The following is a 21,709-nucleotide window of genomic DNA, read 5'->3' as shown; positions in this document are numbered from 1 at the left end:
TTAGAGCATAACAGAGGCCACATAAGATCAGGTCTATCTGCATAGCCCAAGGCAGAAATATAAAAAAAAATACCTGGGAAGGCATAGCTATCACTTCTGATATCAAGTTCAAAACATTAGAGATGTATCTGAAATATACCATTAAAAAACTATTTTCTGTGAAATTCACCGAACCTATTTGAAGTTATTCACACTTTCATTTTAGAGGACCATTTCTAGAAGCTTAGAACCCAGTGAGTAAAGGCAAGGCTATTTCTGTTTGTCTTAAGTTTACCTCCCTTGGCTTCAGGTTGTGCCATGTCCAGCACACCAGAATTTTGTGATGAACTATCGTATGTTCACTGTGTCCGTATTTGGGGAAGAGATTGTGGCTTGAAAGATGATGCTGATGTAAGCATCTCTGCCTCTTCTAGGTTATATAGTGGAGAATCTAGAAACTCCTACTTATCACATGTGCACATATGTTTACTTAAGTCTTGACTTTACCAAAGAATGGAGTATAATGGAGAGAAACTGAAGGTTTAGGAGGTAAGGATAAAATATACCTAAGTATATAAAAATCCAAACTGCTTTTCTCTATCACACAGATAGATAAACCACAAATATGACATGATGGCAGTGATTACATTACTAAATCATAGAAGACATAATAACTAAATGTTATGAGTAGGGTTTGTGATTTTCATTCCTTTATTAACTCTTAAATAGGTACGTTAGAACAAGTTTTTCCATGACTTTGGCCATTAATAATATCATGAACTTTAAAATATAAAGGCAATGAAGAGCAAGAGCAGTGAAATAATACTTTTTTACTACCTTGGTAAACCTCACACCTCAACTTATTCCCAAAAAGTAGTTTAAAAAGACTCTTGCTAAAAAACCTTTTGAACTTCTTACACCACCTCATGAGTATGTATTTTTTTCTAATACCTCATTTATAAACCAGATTCAGTTAAAATACTATAAAATCAAAAAATTCTATTTGTGTGTAGGAAAACCATAAGAAGATAATAGTTCTTAAACACTTTGAGGGTGTTAGAGCCTTTATAGGTTTTATAAAATGAAAAATTCTAAAATAATTATTTTTCAGATCATCTATGAGTTTCATTCCTTTTATCTTCTATATTATATAATGGTTTTTTAAAATATAAGGCAAATTCTATACCTAAAAGTCAGTACACACATACATAATAAATTTCAGCATTTAATATCATGGGGCTATTGAATTATATGTTCATGTCTGACTGATCTGCATTCAGCTGTTTAAGAGAATCTAATGGTTTCATATGATTAATTGGTTATTTTACAACTTTTAAAAAGAAAAATGTCTTGCCTTTGAATGGTAATCTTGTTCCAGTCTGGGATCTGATCCGGCTACCTGTTTGTATTTGTTAATTTTCATTTGGCGATTTCTCTCCTCTATATCCATAGCACCTATCGAGTAGAAAAAAACCCATAAAATTAATGTTCAGTTCTTATTTGTGAGCCCTAGTTACAGGACATATAAAAGAAGAAATGCTAGGCTGATATATTACTGTATTCAAGGTAATATATACAAATTAAATGTATCATTTTTAGATATATTTAAAGTATGCAATTTTGCAAATAAAAGCATGATTATTAAATATATTAAATAATTTTAATCTGAAGAAAATGTAAATGAATTTAAACAAAAGACAAACAAATCTTCACTAGATAAAAAACACTTTCTGGTACATGTAGGTCAAGGAGTATATATTTGACAACACATAAATTTGACAATCATACTATTATAAAAACTTGGGATTATAATATATCAACACTTGATTTATTTACTGGAGAAAAGTTGTAAGTTTAATTGGTTTCAAATACAATTTTACAATTGGGCTAATAAGATTAGCCCATTTTTAAAACAGGTTGTCCTAGCACACATGTGGATGCAGTTATCAATATATTTTGAACTTGAATTTTCAAGAACTGGGATGAAGAAAGAAGCACTTAGAATAATACTACTCAGAAGAAATCATGACAGTAAAGGCACAGAGTATTACTGAAGTCATTTCAGAAAAAGAAAAAAAAAAACTAAGGAGGTGAGAGAGTGAGATGGTAAGCTTATTAAAATGAGATTAATGCTCTCTATAATAGCTGCTACCTCAAGACACATCAGTCAGGGGGTCTTTAAAAACTTTGGTTAGGACAAGAACTAAGTTCTGTTAGCAAATTTTAGCAAATATAAAGAAAGTGCTTTAAAAGTATACTTGTGATTTTTATTAAAGACATTTTATAGGAAAACTAGAGGCCCGATGCACGAAAATCGTTCAAAGGGCTCGGCCACAACCACGGCGATGGTGGCTGCCTCAGCCCCCGCCTCTATGATGGCCAGGAGCCTCTGCCGCCTCTGCCTCGGCCCCCAGCCCGCTGTGGCTTCATTCGAAAGGACATCTGGAAGGATGCCCAGAAGGACGTCAGGTCTAATTAGCATATTATGCTTTTATTATTATAGATTCCATGTCTCAAGTAAAATAACAAATAAAAACAAAATCTCAATTGTATACTACAAATTTTCAAACTGGGAAAAATAATCATAGCTTAGTAGGCTGGTAACTATAATAAAATGTTGTCAAGTAAATGCACATGCACTGAGTGTAGGTAGGAATGTAAATACACTCACACATACCCCTTGCTTAAGATCATAACTTGAAATTGCAATAAAGATATCTGGATAAAAATATGCCTGTTTAAAGGTAGGCATTTTAATATTCATTCTTAAAAAATTTATATATCTGATAGTTTTTGATAGTAACAAATTTTAAGTAGAAATCAATTAAATAATATGAGGGGGAAAAGTTTCAAAGAGGACTAAGAAAATATTAAAGTAATGTATAAAGACTTCACATTATATGACCTTTAAGTATAACAGCAAATTCAAATCAATTATTCAATAAAGTGAGGCACTCAGTTCATTTTAAGTTACATTTTAATAAAAATTTGATAATTGATTATGCTATGTGTCAAATTATAAAATAGGAATATACATATCATGTTAACATCAATTGAATGACACATAAAATCAACTGAGTGCCTCCATGACAGGAATGTGAAATATAGTCAAGTATCATATCTATTAATTGATTAAAATACAAGTTTAGAATTGTTTGTACCTAAGGAGATATTCTCAAGATATAAGATAAAAATAAGGTAAGATTTACCCCAGAGCAAGGGATGCCATCCAGGCATCGAAAAAATATGTATATTGAAAGAGTATTAGCTAAATTGAGAATTTGGGAAGTTTTTTTTAGAATGTTTCATTTTGATATTATAGTTTGAAAATAGTATTTTAAATATGAATAGCACCAATTGACAAAAGTTTAAATACATTTTATATATACATATGTACATACACATACATACAGATCCATACACACACACATACAAATATATGTCTTTTCTAATATTTAGACTATTTTCTGAACATCAACCTCTGATGAAGCTACATTAGATTCTGATTACTAGGTAGTATGATTGCATGCTGGAAGGAGCTAGCAAAGTTTTTCTGTAAAGGGCCAAACAGTAAATATCCTAGGCTTCGCATACCACATGACTTCTGTCAAAACTCTGCCACTGTAACATTAGGGCAGCTACAGACAATGCATACACAGATGAATTTGGCTGTACTCTAATGAAACTTTATTTACAAAACAGGTAGCAGGCTGGATTTGATCTGTGGGCCACAGTTTGTGGGACCCCTGTGTTGAAGTATATTGGTTTAATATTGCTTAGTAATGGTTTAGAGATTTTGTAGAATCAGGTTTTTATGATGATCTTATGGCTTACATTTAACAGATAACTGGGAGGTATGAGAGATATTAATCTGTAAATAGAGTTTGCATCTTAACCTTTTAAATGTGTTATCAACTAAATTCCAATCTCAAACACATCTCTCAACCCCGGACTCAATCATCATCTATAGATGGTCCTAAATGGAAAAATAATGTTAGAGCCTTAACCAATGAAATATCAAGGGACCACCTTAGAGAATATATAGTCAGCAAACTTGGGTAAATATACATATAACTTACAACTTAAAATTCTCCTATGATGCTAATCCTTAGGACAGTAACCCGACATGCCTGTTAGGCTCAGGTGACATTTTCCATTCCATTCCTTTTCTACATGTCATCAACCTATTCTCATAAAGAAAACACTCCACAAACAATAATATCTTTGGAGAAGAATGTATCCTATTGATAACGAGATCCATCATAAAAAATTCTTCACCAGCAAGTTCATTTTTCTTTGCTGGTCTTCTTTCCTAAGGAAAAATAACCTAGAAATAATATTTTCAATAATATTATTTTGGTTTCAACCAAACTTAAGTCTTCTTTTTTCTTTCCCTGAGGAATGAAAAAGCAATTTAGAGAAATCATTGCAAGAAAAAGAGCTGTTCATTCTCTGGCTGGGGAATAAAATACATAATTTCTAAACTTTCAACTCGGATGTCCAATGCTGTACTTACAGAAAAGGAAAATAAGTGAAATTGTTAAAGAGCAGGTTTTTGTTTACTATCCTATCTTTCAGATTTACACTGCAAATGTGCATACAAAAGGTCTTAAAAATTCTACAATAAAGAATAATCATTTGATCACAGAATCTACTCCCTCACCTAGTATCTGTTAATATCTTGCTATAATAATGACAAAAATACATTGTGGGAAGTACTGGCTTACAAGTTTAGAGGGTAAGTTTATCTAAGAATTTCTAAAATTCACATTCTTATATGTGATAACACTATATTTATTACAAAAGACATATTAGTACTTTGATTTATTTAATTTGAGCATGCTAAAAATTAAAACTAGAGGCTCAGTGCATGATTAAATCATGCACGTGTAGGGTCCCCTACACGCTTTCGCTTTCGATCGCGGGGGAGCTGGGTGCCTGTCTGCTGGTGCACCAGGCCTTTCAGAAGCCTCCGGTGCGGCGAAGGCTTCTGAAAGGCCTGGTGCCGGAGCGGACAGGCACCCAGCTCCCCCGCTTTTGATGGCCCGCGGCGGGACGTGAGCTCGCTGCCCCAGAGGCCCCTTCTGTGCCGCAGCATAGCCATGGTGCAGACGCTGAGCTCGCGCCGCCGCTGGTGACGCGAGCTCAGCGTTCTGCTGGCCCAATCGGCCACCCCGGCCACCCCGAGTCCCGCCCCCCCGCGCCTCCTGGCCAATCGTAGGCATAGCGAAGGTATGGTCAATTTGCATATTTGTCTTTAGGTAGGAAGTGATTAAGAAGTTAATGGGACAGTCACACTTCTTGTACAAACACATTTACAACAAAAGTTTGCATATATTTCTGTCTATTTGTTGAGGAAATAATCTATTTAAGTGTATTAAATTATAATATTCAAGCTGTCTGATTGGCTTTCCTAATAATGCTAATTTAAATTATAAAAGGCTTTGTTTTTTTCCACTCTAAATATTTTAAGGCCGATAACAAAAAGAAAAATCAAATGTAGATATGCTGAAATTCATAAATCTCTCAAAATGTGTTTCTCAAATTGGAAACTCTGGTCCATTCTATGTCACATAATTTTAAAAATCCAGTATTTTGTTGATTCTGATTTAATGTGTTTTCTAAAATCATATCACATATTTTGTATCTATTTACTTTGATATATATATAAGCCATTTAAGAGTTTTACTTGTTCTTAAGTCAATAAGCTTAAACCAATCAATGGTTATTTTAAACTTAAAAAAAATAGACTACTTAATGTGTCTAGAAAGTTAAAGTCATACGTATAATGTTAAAACAATCAAGTTAAAAAATTTAGTTCTAGGTGAATTTTGTGTCCAGACATGAAGTAGGAAATGGGCCGATTAACAAGCAGCGAGCCAGCGGCTGCTTAGGTCTCACGTCTCACGTGTGCCACAAAGGTCAGTGCCCCTTCAGGGAGGTGTGCAGTGCACTTCACACAGAATTCGTCTTGTTTGCTTTACCAACACACACATACGGCTTCTGCGGTCCCAAAGCAGCTTTATGCCCCGAATTCTTTGAAGTGGGGACACAGATTTGGCAGTAATTTCACAATGAGGCTGAACCGTAGTGATCACAAGATGACACTTGTGATCTTAAATGAAATGCTCAAATCTGGGGATCTCAAGAGAAAAATCTCTTAAACCTAATACCAACGCTCCAAGAAAGAACTCTAAAATTCAGAAAAATATGAGTGAACCTATAATCACAGACATCATGGAAGTCTAAGCTTATGAATCTTACTGAAATCTAGAAACTACATCAGTTAGTACCCCAAATTTTCATAGCTAATTTAGTGAGTTTTAAACATCCTCCCTCCTCCCCTGCCCATCCTTTTCTATCTCTAGGTAAATGCGTGGCGTCAGCTTAAAGAAAAAGCCTTCCTTTAACTAAGATAAAAAAAAATTTATCGTGCGAGTTTCTGAGGAAAATAACACTATCAGTAATTCCCTTTTCTTTGGTTATTTGTCTTCACAAAACTAAGATGTGCCTCTAAACAATCTGAAGTTAGAAAACAAATTTATGTTATTATAATTAAAAATAATATATCAAGAAATTGTAAAATGATCAATAAATGTTAGCATTTTATAATTGGAGTTGTTATAAATTTTAACCTTTTAAAAGATATATATTAAATTTGTTTTCCAGTTAAATTTAAAAATTAAAATCATTTGTGCAGTATTAAGTTTTAATTAATAATGAAGGATTTCCAACAAAAACTTTTGTTGAACTATTCAAACAATTGATAGCACTATAAAATGTATCCTTAGCAAATCTAATTGATTTGCATAAAACATATTTATAATAAATGTAATCTGAACATAAAACAAAATATTATCTATAGCATTTTTCTGACTGAAACTATAAAAGTATACTACTTACATAGTAGAAGCATATTTTAAAAATTAACTATTTCTTGCCAAACCATTGAGGAGAGGAAAAAATTACATTTAACTATCCTATTGAATCTTCCCCACCCCTATTTATTTTATTTTTTTCTTTATTGATTAAGGTATTACATATGTGTCTTTATCCCAACGCCCCCCCCCTCCACTCATACCCTCACCCCCCTGGTATCTGTGTCCATTGATTGGTTAGGCTTATAAGCATGCATACAAGTCCTTTGGTCGATCTCTCCCCCTAACCTCCACCCTCCCCTACCTTATTGAATCTTACTTTACAAACTTTTCTTCTAAGAAAATACAAACAACGTGGAAAAGGCACAAAACAAAACAAGATTCCAGGCAATAATAATGAGATTGACAGATATAGGATATTCCAAATGAACAGTTAAAAGGGCCAAATTCATGTATTCATGAATTAGATGAGTGCCAAATTAAATGCAATGAAGAAAAATGTAAAATCAGTGTATGCTGCTATTGGCTCATTTAGAGGTGACAGTTACACAGGAGGACGCATGGCTATGTTTATTTTCTAGATTCAGTAGGGTGGACTATAAAAACAACTTATTGATGTTTTTCCATAGTCAGAGGAATAAGAATAGAAATTGTTGGAATGACTCATTAAATAAGTGTGAATCTAATATTTTGTCATGTTATAATTTTATTTTCAAAGGCAGTGCAATTCAAAAGAAAATATTGTCCTTGATTTTATTGAATATCTTATTTTTTCAATACCTAATATCTGTAAAAAGTTATTTTTCAGATTGACAGCCATATATTAGCTTTTGACAAAAAAATTAATGGTTATTTATATTCATGTTCTCCCATGTACCTGATGTACAAAGCTAAAAAGTAAATTACTTTAAAATACAATATATCCGGTACTGTGTATCAAGAGACTTTTACAGTGGTCATATTTTTTAACCTGAAATTCTACTCCCAAGGATCTTTCCTAAATAAATAAATCAGTGTGCAAAGATGTACACACCAATACATTCATTGTACCATTGCTTGATAATAATGAAGGCTTAGGAAAAGAAACTCTAAATGTCCAATAACAGGGGATTAGTTAATTGCACTTACGGTATATCTACAGAATACTATGCAACCATGAAAAATGATGAGGGTAGTGTGCATGTACATTCACATATGGAAATTACATAAAATAAAGACATTGCAAATAATTCTAAAACAGATTAAATTACATAGTACTATTGTTTATAAAGCATACTTTAAAAAACTATTCATAAAATATATATGTACATAGCCTATGCAAAGAAAAGAGATAGAATGGAAAAGATTTAAGGCTTATCCATCAGAGTTAGCATTTATCACTGGTTATTGGAAGTAAGTATAAACACGATTGTTTTTTTATTTGGGTTAAGATAGAGCTTATAATATATCCAAAATGATTATATCTTATTGAAAAGAAAAGTGTTATTTAAAAAAAATCACAAAATGTATGTTTATGTGAAATATGACAAATTATCTAGTTTTAAAACCTTATATTTTTGTTATAACTTAATAAAAAATGCTTTGAAAATAAATGTTAAATAATTTTAAAAATGCAAATGTGCAATCATTTATTACTTAATTTACCTTAAGTACAAAAAGTAACCTGGCATGTTATAAGATTGTCCATATTAGTTTTTTTCAGATGTGGAACTTAAGAAACTACACAACAAACTGTTTAATAGTTACTTTAGCCCTAGCCGGTTTTGCTCACTGGATAGAACTTCGGCCTGGGGACTGAAGGGTCCCAGGTTCGATTCCGGTCAAGGGCATGTACCTTGGTTGCAGGCACATCCCCAGTAGGGGATGTGCAGGAGGCAGCTGATCGATGCTTCTCTCTCATCGATGTTTCTAACTCTCTATCCCTTTCCCTTCCTCTCTGTAAAAAAATCAATAAAATATATATATATTTAAAAATAGTTACTTTAAGATTATTTCTTCACAATCACTTTCCTATAATGAATTTTCTGGTATTTTACACTAAAACTTTATTATATACTAGAAGCCCGGTGCACGAAATTCGTGCACGGCGGGGGGTTGTCCCTCAGCCCAGCCTGTACCCTCTCCAATCTGGGACTCCTGGAGGGATGTCCGAAGGCCTAAACGGGCAGTTGGACATCCCTCTCACAATCCAGGACTGCTGGCTCCAACTGCTTGCCTGCCTGCCTTCCTGATTGCCCCTAACCGCTTCTGCCTGCCAGCCTGGTTGATGCTTAACTGCTCCCCTGCCAGCCTGTTTGCCCCCAACTTCCCTCCTCTGCCAGCCTGGTCACCCCTAACTGCCCTCTCCTGCAGGGTTGATCACCTCCAACTGCCCTCCCTTGCAAGCCTGGTCCCTCTGAACTGCCCTCCCTTGCAAGCCTGGTCCCTCACAACTGCCCTCCCTTGCAGGCTGGGTGCCTCCCAACTGCCCTCCCCTGCTGGCCATCTTGTAGTGGCCATCTTGTGTCCACATGGGGGCAGGATCTTTGACCACATGGGGGCAGCTATATTGTGTGTTGCAGTGATGATCAATCTGTATAGTACTCTTTTATTAGATAGGATAGAGGCCTGGTGCACAGGTGGGGGCCAGCTGGTTTGCCCTGAAGGGTGTCACAGATAAGGGTGGGGGTTCCCTTGGGGCGTGGGGCGGCCTGAGCGAGGGGCCTGTGGTGGTTTGCAGGCCGGCCACGCCCCCTGGCAACCCAAGCAGAGGCCCTGGTATCTGGAATTTATTTTCCTTCTACAATTGAAACTTTGTAGCCTGGAGCGGAGCCAAGCCTGGGGCTCTGGCAGCCATTTCTGTGGCAGTTAATTCACCTTCTACAATTGAAACTTTGTAGCCTTAAGCGGGTGGGCCCGGCCAGGGTGTGCGGAAAGCTTTGCTTCCCCTGTTGCCGCCGGCAACCCTGGCCTGCTCTCTCAAGCTCCATTCTGCCGCCATTTGTTTGAATTTGTTTACCTTCTATAATTGAAACTTTGTAGCTTGAGTGGAGGCTTAGGCCTGCAAAGGCTATGGAAAGCTTGGCTTACTCTGTTACCTGGGAAACCTTGCTCTCTCTGGCTGTAGCCATCTTGGATGGGGGTTAATTTGCATATTCGCCCTGATTGGCTGGTGGGCGTGGCTTGGCTGGTGGGCGTGGCTTGTGTAGCGGAGTGATGGTTAATTTGCATATTACCATTTTATTAGAGAGGACTAGAACTTAATAAAAAGTACACGTTGTTAAATTATTTGTTAAAAACAGACGTAATACAGAGAATAACAAATATTGGAATAAGTTAAATTGAGCAGAAGTATGGAAATAAGTTTGTGAAAAATGATAAATTATGTGCCAAATTATATCTATATTAGTACTGGAGCAAACAGAAGCATTTGCTTTTAAAGTGCAAACAACCTTGCCCTGGCCGGTTTGGCTCAGTGGATAAAGTGTCGGCCTGCGGACCAACGGATCCTGGGTTCAAGGGCAAGTACCTTGGTTGCAGGTTCCTCCCTGGCCTGGGCCCTGGCCAGGGTTTGTGCAGGAGACAACCGATGGATGTACTTCTCTCACATCAGTGTTTCTCTCTGTCTTTCCCTCCCTCTTCCCCTCTCCCTAAAAATCAATGGAAAAATATCTTCGGGTGAGGATTAACAAAATAAATAAATAATAAAGTGTGAACTAACTTAACCTTATCTATGCAATTAAGACACACAAATGTTGAGGGATACTTATTTCCAAATTGATTAATTTTGAGGAATTTTCAACTGTGATCATTAGAAACTGACATATTGGGAACAAGAGAAAATAGAATTCAAATGCAGGAAAACTGAACTTCATATGTGCACAAAGTAAAACATGAAATTAAATGAAACTTACAAAACTGTTCCACTACCTTGAGGCTCACAGTTATGAGCTACAGTCTTTTGAATTGTGTTCTAAACCTTAACAATCTATTTTAGATATTTAGGTTACCTGTTAGTCTTTATAGCTGTCTGCTGTTTCCCTGTTAACTCCCTGCCATTTTCTTTAAATAACACTTCAAAAGAGATGTTACAGGCAAATTTCATAGACTAATTTCACTAGAGTCCAAAGAAAGTGATATTCAAACTACGTTTGGGCATATATTTAGGACTACTTGGGTAATATATAAAAACAGCTCATTTTAATTTTGTGCATTTTCAATAATTTTTCAAGCCAGATTTATAAAGGCATAATTAGCATAAATCAAAAATCACAGTACTTCGGGGCAAAGTTCTATGACATCTGGCAAATGTATACAGTCCTGCAACCTCACCACAATCAGGAGACGGAGTATCTGTCAGCCTGAAATGTTCCTCGAGCTGCTCAGTTGGGAGTCCTCCCCTGCCTGCCAGCCCAGATACCCACTGATGAGCAGATTCTGCTAGCTTTCCCTTTTTCTTCCGTCATGTTTTTGGACTAGAATTTTATTGAATGAGGCATAGAAAATGAAATGTAACGAAGCTTTAAAAAGTACAGTTAAAATCTTGTGTTCTAGAATTTAGTATTAGATCCTCCTGCACAATTGAGTTCTTAAAAAGAGCTTTACATGTGTTGTGATTATGTCACTTAATCAGCAAAACTGTATGTGATGGGACTTATTTTCTCAATTATTACTTATTAGAAAATTTATTCAAAGTCATAAAATAAATGTCTGAGGTTGTCTGTCCTCCAAAACTTAGCATCTGAAATATTTCTTCATGAAATATCTCTCTTCTGTCTCTCACAGACACAGACATACACACACAGACCACAGAGAAACCACCACCACCACCACCACCACCACCACCACCACACCACACTCCACTCTCTTTAAATTTTTCTTTTTCCAGTGTCCTCCCTTTTAACATTTCCTTCTTTTCAAGTTACATCTCCTCTATGGCCAACTGTGTGTGTGTGTGTGTGTGTGTGTGTGTGTGTGTGTGTGTGTGTGTGTAATGCTTCAACTTATTTCCCTATGAGCCCAAATTTAGACTGTATTAGGGTTGTTTTTAATCTTTAACCCTTTGCACTCGGATGTCGAGTGTGACTCGACACGGTTAGCATTAGAATAAAGGAATCGAGAGAAAAAAGCAAGCGAGTGCAAAGGGTTAATATTCTTTTCAGAGATTCCTTCTGATTCTCATTCCTTTACTCTGAACTGGCCATCAACCTCCTTCACATTCTGCTTATCACCTATAATTGTATTTTCCCCATAAGTTATGCTACATAATTAATCCAATTACTTTTACTTATTAATGTTTTGCTTTTCATTAAACTGTGCATTTCACACAATTAATTCCATTCCTCATCCTTACTCTCACATCCTGCATGCCATCCCCTCAAGTCTTCATACAGGCTGATAAAAATAAACATCCTTCTCTTTAGTTAAATTACAACCTAATGTAAATTCTCTTGAAAATTATCCCTAAAGTAGCATTATTCATGCTAACTTACCCTCTTTCATATGAAACTAATTTATCTTTCATTACAACCTGTTCATGTAAATGTTTCCTTTCTTTCCTTCTTTTTGTTACTCCTCACCCAAGTTATTTTTCCCATTAATTTTTAGAGAGAGTGGAAGGGAGGGAGGGAGTGGGAGAGAGAGAGAAACATCAATGTAGGAGAGGCACATCAATTGCTTGTCTCCCACACGCATCTCTGGGCCAGGGATTGAACCTGCAACTCAGGTAAGTGCCCTTGACCTGGAATCAAATCCCCTGGGTCCCTCAGTGGGCAGACAGGCACTCTAACCACTTAGCATACTGGCCAGGGCCACAATGTTTTCTTTATAGATACTTGATTACTAACTTGACTTTTAATATATGTACCCTTTCCTTAGAGTCAAAAGATTTAAAAAATGTCTTTTTATCATAACTTAACTAGCACCCAGAGCTACACTTTATTCATTCACCTCTCTACAAATCTTCTTTTAATTGATTTTAGAGAGAGAAATTGGAGGGGAGGGGGCGGCAGGGAGAGAGAGAAAGAAAGAGATCAATTCATTGCTTCACCTATTTATGCATTCATTGGTTGGTTCTCATATGTGCTCTGACAGGATTGAACCCACAACCTATGGGGATGATGCTCTAACCAACTGAGCTACCTGGCCAGGGCCACTACAAATCTTAACTATTTAAAACTCTTATCTGTCACCAATACTTCAATGCATTTTCAGAAAAATATTTATAGCCTAAATCATTCTCCTCTTCTGAACTTTAATGCCCTATAAATCCTCAGATTTATAAACTAGAAAAAAAATATTTTTTGTTATATTAGAAGAGAATGCAAAATTAAATTAAAAATAGTAAAAATTCCCAAGGTAAGTTAGCTAAATAAAAAAGTAGCAGAGAAAAGCAGTAGAAGAGACAGACCTGCATGCCTTCTCCCGGTGGGGTCCACGTCTTCTGTGACCACATCATGTGATGACAGACATAGACAAAGGAGATGGGTGTGAGTGGATGTACTCAAAGGGTAACAGTGACTCTCAAGGAAAGAGCCCGAATCATTTTGAGAAGGAATCCTGTGCAGAATGGTAGGAAAGATATAACCAAACACAATCTATAAAAAAGGGGAAGAACTGATGATGAATTGGTTAAGCTACTATGGGTTAGTAGGATCAGAGAAGTAAAGTTAGTGTAGAGAAAAAGAGGATTCAAAAGGTTATAATTATTTGTGGACAGCCAATCCTGATCACTGGTGCTGAAGGAAGATACCGTGAATAAAAATCATGTTACTTGTGTGACCATATTGTTTAAGGCGTTACTGAGTCCATTTAAGATCAGTGAAAATGCTTTTAGGATTTTTAATTATCATGTAAAGAATAACATTTAACTGAAACATCTTCAAAGAGAGCAATAAAAATAATTCCAACAGATTTTTTGCTTTTTAAATTTCCCAAATAGATCAGTGCATGCATGAAAATAAAGTACAGTCATCAGGCCAATATTTACTAAATTACTTCATTACAGAAAAATATTATCATAAAATATGATGGAGAGTAACAAATATAAAATTCCTATAAGAAGAGTAGCTGAAATATATGGCTTTATATAAATATTAAAAATTCAAATTAACCTTCAAATTAGGCAAATTTTATTGGATTGGATTCCCTTATAATGCTTATTTATTAAGAAAGTTCTTATAGACACCACATCGATTACTGATGTTTCTCTCTTCAAATCTGCCCATCCAAATCCAACATCTACTATAACAGATATGGCACACATTTTGGAGATACTCTTTCCCCATTGGCAGTAGAGAAGTTCAAAAGACTATTTTAAACAGTGATTGAAAATAGGAAAGGTCTGCTAAATCCAGCATTCAAAAAAAAATTCTTCCAAAGATATTAGTGAATTAGTATTAGTATGATCGACACATAAACACAACATAACAAAACCGAAATCTCCTATTTCAATTACCTATTTAGTTTTAAATCAGGTACCACAAAATTCTTTTAAAAAAAAACAAAAACACCACATTCACTTCTGCAATAGTTGTATCATAGTTTATAGAAGACCATCTTGTATCAAACTGCACTTGGGAATTTTAACTCTTTAGAGCATTCTTTCCTATAACAAATTTCTCTCTTTTCCTGAATATTGAGAAAATGAAAACTTTCCACTAGGAAAACGTACATGACCAAAATGCTTTTCTTATGAAAAAAAGGAATCCTCGTATGAATTATAGAGAACTGAAAAAGATAACACATTTTGAAACTTAATAATGTAATTTTGGTTATTATACAAGCAGATCTTTGACCTATTCATAATGAGACACCAAGTCTCATCATAATTATAGTACAACCCAGACTCTGTTCATAGGAGTGACCACTAGAACAGTACTGTCCTCTGAAATGTACTCATACATTAATATGATATATGCCATATTTTTCCCATCCCCAGTCCAACCACTTCTCAAAGAAAAGGTAGAAAAATCAGAGATCTATTAATATCATAAGACAGCTGAATTGTATTATATCTTGCATTATTTCTCCTATGCAAAATTTCACTACAGACATATTTATTATACTACTAAAATAGTTTCCTCACATGTTAAAATAAAATTGGTATAAAGTGGATAAAATAATTGCTTATACATATTCCATCTCTAAGAAAACATTTTTTGGTATAAAACATAAAAACAACAAATATTTCTTTCTCTACCTACTATTTTCCTGTATCTTGGATTATTGTATAATGGCGCTGCAGCAATGTTCTCCATGTTATATGGATTCAAAACATTCAAAATTCTTCTCAAACCAATCATTAATTTTAGAGAATAACTGAGACACATAGAATTCAAGTGACTTACCCAAGGTCACAAAACAAGTTCAGTGGCAGAACCAGAAATAGACAGAGGTCTCCTGATTACAGGCCAATTTTCTTTCTACTAGATGCTATATGTCCCAACAAAAACGTGAAATAGAACGTCAAACAAGGAAAAAACAAAATAATATTCTCAGGGTGATACCTGAACTTGCCATTTTATTATACAGTATTTAATTAGAATGTTTTTAAAAAGAGGTACATGCTATAACTATGCAAGTAATTCACCAATGCTTTTCCTCTTTGAGGAATATGGTAACACTTAGCACCAATAGGTTAACATTTTAAGAAAATTATACAAAATTTTTATTACATCAAAGGATGAAAATGCAAGATTTGACAATGATCTCACTACCAACTGGAAGTGCCCATTAAATCATTTCTCCATCATTTATGTAATAGGATCCATTAATAGATCTTAACTAGTCTTATATAAAAATAATTGAACTTTAATTAGCAGATATAATATTCATTTAAATCATAAAATCTCAATGTATACCTTACAGTTATACCAAATATATTAAAAACTTTATTTGGATTTCTTGTCTTCCTGTGATTAGCTTTTATTATAAACTATTTGTATTAAAACAGCCTTTAAAAAAAAAAAGAAGAGAAACATAGTCAACTAATATTATTTGAACAGCCATATCTTATTTAAAAGGCAATAAAATATGAAGACTTATTTCACAGATGTTATTGTAATGAATCACAGACTTCAGTGAACCTTAAGAAGCTAAGTGTGCCCCTCCACTCTTCCTTAATTGTTACTTTGCCACAAACCTTAAGAAGCTAAGTGTGCCCCTCCACTTTTCCTTAATTGTTACTTTGCCACAAACATTCTACTTTTCAATGCTGTTAATGGTAGTTCTAATGGGAACTCTTTCCAATGGTTCATTTAACCAACAACCGGTTAGAGCCGTGGTCAGCAAACTGCGGCTCGCGAGCCACATGAGGCTCTTTGGCCCCTTGAGTGTGGCTCTTCCACAAAATACCACGGCCTGGGCGAGTCTATTTTGAAGAAGTGGCGTTAGAAGAAATTTAAGTTTAAAATATTTGGCTCTCAAAAGAAATTTCAATCGTTGTACTGTTGATATTTGGCTCTGTTTACTAATGAGTTTGCCGACCACTGGACCGTTAGAGTGATTAAGGACAGTAAAAGAATACCCTCTCTTAGGTGTCCATTACTGTCAGATATAACATCTATGGCAGGATATTAGTTTTAGACTTAAGAATTATAAAGACTTTATAAAGGAGAATGCCCAGTATTTTTGTTGTTGTTGTTCATTCCACCATATGAACTACAAAAGAGAAATAAAATATTTTCATATAATATATTGAAATAGATGACATTTATAAAGTATCATAAATAACTCAAGTAGTATTTCATCCCTTATAGCAAACTATTTTTGAACAAATATTTTAAAATTTAAGGTACCATCAAGGTGCAAGCTATGAAAAGAATGGGCTTTTAATCAAGTAAAGTAGTATAACATATTTTATATATAAGAAAGTCGTCTGTATTGGTCTTTCCAATAAAAACAATCTACTGAAGATAAACAGATACATAAAATAATCAGTGTCATTAAGATACTTGGTTAGCTCATGAGAATTAATATAATGTTGATTTTATATAAAATTGTGTGAACCCAAAATTTTCCCTTGTCAATATAATGTATTAAGTTCAAACAAAAATAATAATCTGTAATCAACTTAATTTAAAAAGGCACATACAAGGGGCATGTTTATCCATCAATGCCGTCTTTAACAAGGGTGTATGACACTACTTGAAACATTGTTGATTGGCTCATGTTCCCATTTATCAACATTTACAACAGACATACAATTGGTCCTACTATCAGATTTAATTGCACTTGAGTAAACATATGTCCTAAAGGACCAAGCATTTGTTGAAAAGATTCCTAACAATGAAAGAGAAGCCTCAAGACTTTAAGTGTGTATTAGCATTCACACATTATTAAAAGTTGATCATATAATGACACATTTTTAAGGTCATAGGAGTCTTATATTGTTTACGTTCGGATCAGGAACCTTTCAAAATGAAGCCTAACTAAGCCTCTACTTAGTAGGAGCCTCAAGGATACAAAGATCAGGATAGACCTAGAATATAAAACCCAAATGTTTGGCAAGTTTACTTATTTCAAACCAAAACTTCTCTACTGTGACAAAAATCTGTTGAAAAATCCCTCAATCCAAGTATTTGAATTGACTATTAAAACTAATTATAACTATCCATAATTGTCAACACCATAAAATTATTGAAAATTTATGATAAATTATACCTATTAAAATAAGCAAGGTACACAATATTTAAAAATATTTCCTTATTTTTATAAGCTTGCTAAAAAGTTTATCTTTTAAATGTCTTCTTTTCTATTCCTAAGCTGTTTTTTTTTTATTCTGTCCTTGAAGTCTGATATGCAATGCAATTTTAAACACAGCAGGAAAACAGAGCATGTATTGAGGGAGTTTAAAATAATTAATTTTCCAACTGCAGCGCACAACCTATCATATGACAGTCACTAAAGTACAAATTTGGCCTTATAAATTTATCTGTATGTTCAGAGGAAACTGAACCAACTTTAAATGAGCAATTAAACTCATAAATCATGAATTTCCCTTTACTTACAGGAAAACATGCTTGTTAACAAAGAACACTGAATTTATGTCTAAGGATGTCAGTAGATTTAGTTACAAGATTCTATCAGTTAATTTGTGTTGTACAAAATATTTACTTTGTTTTACATCAATATTTTTCCATCTAAAATAAATTTATTCTATAATAATCCAGAAATAATTAGAAATTACCAACATCCTAATATTGACCAGGGACAACCTTAATTCTTCTTTCCAGGCTAGATGGTTCATATTAGCATCTAATTAGAATACTGATTTAGACTGACATAAATCATTTTTACTTTTAAAATATATCAAACTATTCAAGAATAAAAAAATTACATCCGTTACATCAAAATACTCAAAAAAATTTAAAGCATAAAATTCACTAATAAAATGCATCTTTGAATATTTACTTTTCCTTAAGATAAATTTTAAAAGTATCATTTTAAAGGTAAAACTAAGAAAAAAAGCCCCTACCTTCTCTACAGTTATAGATTTATAAGAAATACAACATGGAAAAGTCAATTTTGAAAAAGTAATGGTTAATATAAGGTTTCCCCAAAAATGTATACACACACTTGGAATAATTATAAAGGCAATATTTATAAAATACAACTAAATTTCAAAATTGAGCTATGAGCTGTAAAATTGTATACACAGTTTTTGAAACACCCTGTATATTAAGCAAATCATATAACGCTAAACCTAGTGACTTAAGCACACAAGATGTTATAGTAAGTAGTAGAACATAGCTCATGGCTTTGAATATTTTCAATTTCTAAAATACTATACAATCAACACAGCAACTCAGCAAATTGTTTCACTGCCCTCAGTCCTCCAGATAAACATACTTTCCAGAGAAGATAAAGCAAGGTAAGTTACGCTGTCATGGCGCAGGGTAACTACAGTAAGGGTAGCTAAATTAATTCAAGATTTTCCTAAATGTAGCATATCTTACACTTAGGAAATAATAATTCAAGGTGGATTATTCTTTCAATAAATAGAAGCAGTTAATCTTCAAACAAACTAGAAATCATTTAAATTTATCTCAAAGTAGATTCTGAACTATTTAGTTCCTCTCACTTAGAGCAGTGGTCGGCAAACTGAGGCTCGCGAGCCACATGCCGCTCTTTGGCCCCTTGAGTGTGGCTCTTCCAAAAATACCATGGCCTGGGCGAGTCTATTTTGAAGAAGTGGCGTTAGAAGAAGTTTAAGTTTAAAAAATTTGGCCCTCAAAAGAAATTTCAATCGTTGTACTGTTGATATTTGGCTCTGTTGACTAATGAGTTTGCCGACCACTGACTTAGAGGAACTGAGAAACTGCATATAAAACATTCATTCAACTAACTAGAGTTAGTTTTCTTATCAGACATTTTTGTAGGATAAGTTTAGAAAAACATGAGATAAAATATTTTATGTACAAATGTGCTCTTTTCTCAGATACATTTCTAATTACTGTAAGAATAGCTAAAGTCAAAGTAAATATAATAAACTTCAATAAGATTACAGTTTGTTTTCAATGTTTAATAACATTGCATTATTATAGACCATAGGATTCTACTTTAGAATCAGATTGCTCATTGAAAAAAGTAAACAACAGATTTGCCATCCTCATGCATCCTTGATTTGCATGAAGAATGTTTTGTTACCTTTATGGTCTAACAATATCTAATCCTCATTCCACATGAGGAAGACATTTAGTGATTTACTCTAAACATTATACATAACACCGGGGGTTTAAAATCACTTGATTTTAAATAAGCCTGTATTTTATGCTTGCACCAAACATATTAACACCATTATTTTTCCCAGGAATCCTCATCTATACTGCTTCAGTCAGAGGCCCTGAAAATAAGTCACCTCTTTCACTGGTTATCTTCTTAGGACAGAGTAGTTCAGAGATGTCAAGATTTTTCTTCAAAATAAGTCCATAATACTCAAAGTCCATGCAAATATTGGTTGACTCACTTTCAAGTCAATATAATGCCCTTTAGCCCTTCAGTTTGATAGTGTTATATTTAAAATAAAAATTACAAGTGATCTTTTTACTCTTAGTATACATCATAAAAATGGTGTCAGATTACCAGGTATTCTTATTGCATAGCCTTTCATAACACAGCAAGAGAAAAATACAGCAATATATGCTATTGATACAGAGCCAACCTTGCATCTCAGGTTTGGGTTTAAGTCCTCCCAAACTTTTTCTAATACCACAAGTTCCCTACAACAATCCTCTGATGACAATCCTTTGACAATTAATAGATTCAGTGAATAAAAATTATATTTTAAACAAAGATTACAATGAATAGATTTTTAATATCATACATGTACTCAAATATAAAGTAAAGAATGCCTCCAAACAAGTCTCTGTAAAGCCAAGCTTATAAACGTTATTGAAATATAATTTGCCCACCTCACGTCCCACTATTTTCCTCTTCTTTTATCACGCCAAAGTTCCAATAATTAAGCATATTCTATACATACCTTACCTTTATTTTAGAAATAAATACAAATATTTATGAAAAACTAAAATTTCACATGGCATTTATGGCTTTAGCATATTGCATACTTACTCATGACATTAAGAGTTTGAATATCCAGGAATTTCCTAATATATAGGAAAATGCACAATTGCCAAAATAGAAAAATTTATAAACATTTTAAACCATAACATTAAGGCATTCTAATTACATTAATTTTCCTCTATTATACTCATAGTTTATATTTAACTAGAGGGCTTAAGTGATAAGAAAAATATATGCTATATACAAGAATACACAAAAAATTAACATTATAGAAAGGTGTTATTTTTTTAAAAAAATTTTTGACATTTAAAACTATTTTTGTAGCCAAACATTGCATTGTTTCATGATTTTAATGTACAATATAATTTATTTACATAGATATCTATGGCCACAAACATATCCATGTAATCAGACATGAGAGCAAACAGGACAAACAAATAAATAGTAGTTCATGACCAGGAAAAACCCACACCACACAATATAGCAAGGAGATAGTTTTAAAGTAATGATATTTGTTATATAAAGCACAACATAAAACTGATTTTATACATACTTTGTTTATTTTTAAATTACCTTAAATATACTAATATATAATATACTACTTTTTTCCAAAAAGGAGTGATTTTTATTTAAAGATTTAAAAAAAAAAACATGTAAGACATTTTCTTACAACTTTATGAATGTTAAAATTCCCAATATAAAATCCATTTCATTTTATTAAATTTTCAGTGTGTAACTGTTTTACTATAAGAGAATTTACAGATTAAGTCATTTGAACTATGGCATTTTTCCTTGCTTTTTAGACTTAGGTCATGTAATACTTTTTCTCAAAGTACCCTATTCTCCTTAATAGCTGTATCACAATTGTAGTAACTTAATCATTAGTATAATTATTTTTAGCTTGTGTATTTTTGCAGTATGTAAAATAACTCAGGGCCAACCATGATGCCTGGCACACAATAGGATAGCAACTAATATTCGTTAATAAGTTAGTTTAATTTATACATTGACAGATTTTAAAATATAGGTTTTTAGAGACCCAACAGGAAATGAGTCACCACGTTAAAACTGTTACTATAGGCACACTTTAATGCCACATAGCCCTTCAGCTCAATAGCGCTATATTTAAAATAAAAATTACAAGTGTCCATTTTAGTAATATTATTATCAAAAACTCCATTTGTTTTCTAAAATTTTGAATGAAATTTTTGATGTACTCTCACTCTCATTCAATTACTAATTAAAAGTAATACTGATTATTCAGTTGATTGTCTTTGCACTCTGCTTTTCTTCCTTTTAATCCTGGTTCAGATTTGTGTCTTCTACTAATCATCTCTCTCCAGAGAGAG

General features: G+C 33.7%; 1 protein-coding gene across 3 annotated transcripts in view; it reads right to left on the bottom strand.

The window, feature by feature from the left end:
• The window catches only part of RIMS2 (regulating synaptic membrane exocytosis 2), a 355,739-nt gene that overhangs the window by 102,998 nt on the left and 231,032 nt on the right, over positions 1-21,709 (bottom strand). For all 3 annotated transcript variants that reach the window (XM_079795974.1, XM_079795973.1, XM_079795972.1), the window contains one exon: positions 1,334-1,434. In XM_079795974.1, coding sequence (XP_079652100.1) covers positions 1,334-1,434 — 101 coding nt within the window. The remainder of the gene's footprint in view (positions 1-1,333; positions 1,435-21,709) is intronic.

This window comes from Cnephaeus nilssonii, assembly GCF_951640355.1.
Source record: "Cnephaeus nilssonii genome assembly, chromosome: 18".
Classification (NCBI taxonomy): domain Eukaryota; kingdom Metazoa; phylum Chordata; class Mammalia; order Chiroptera; family Vespertilionidae; genus Cnephaeus; species Cnephaeus nilssonii.
This window is presented reverse-complemented; position numbering and strand designations above follow the sequence as displayed.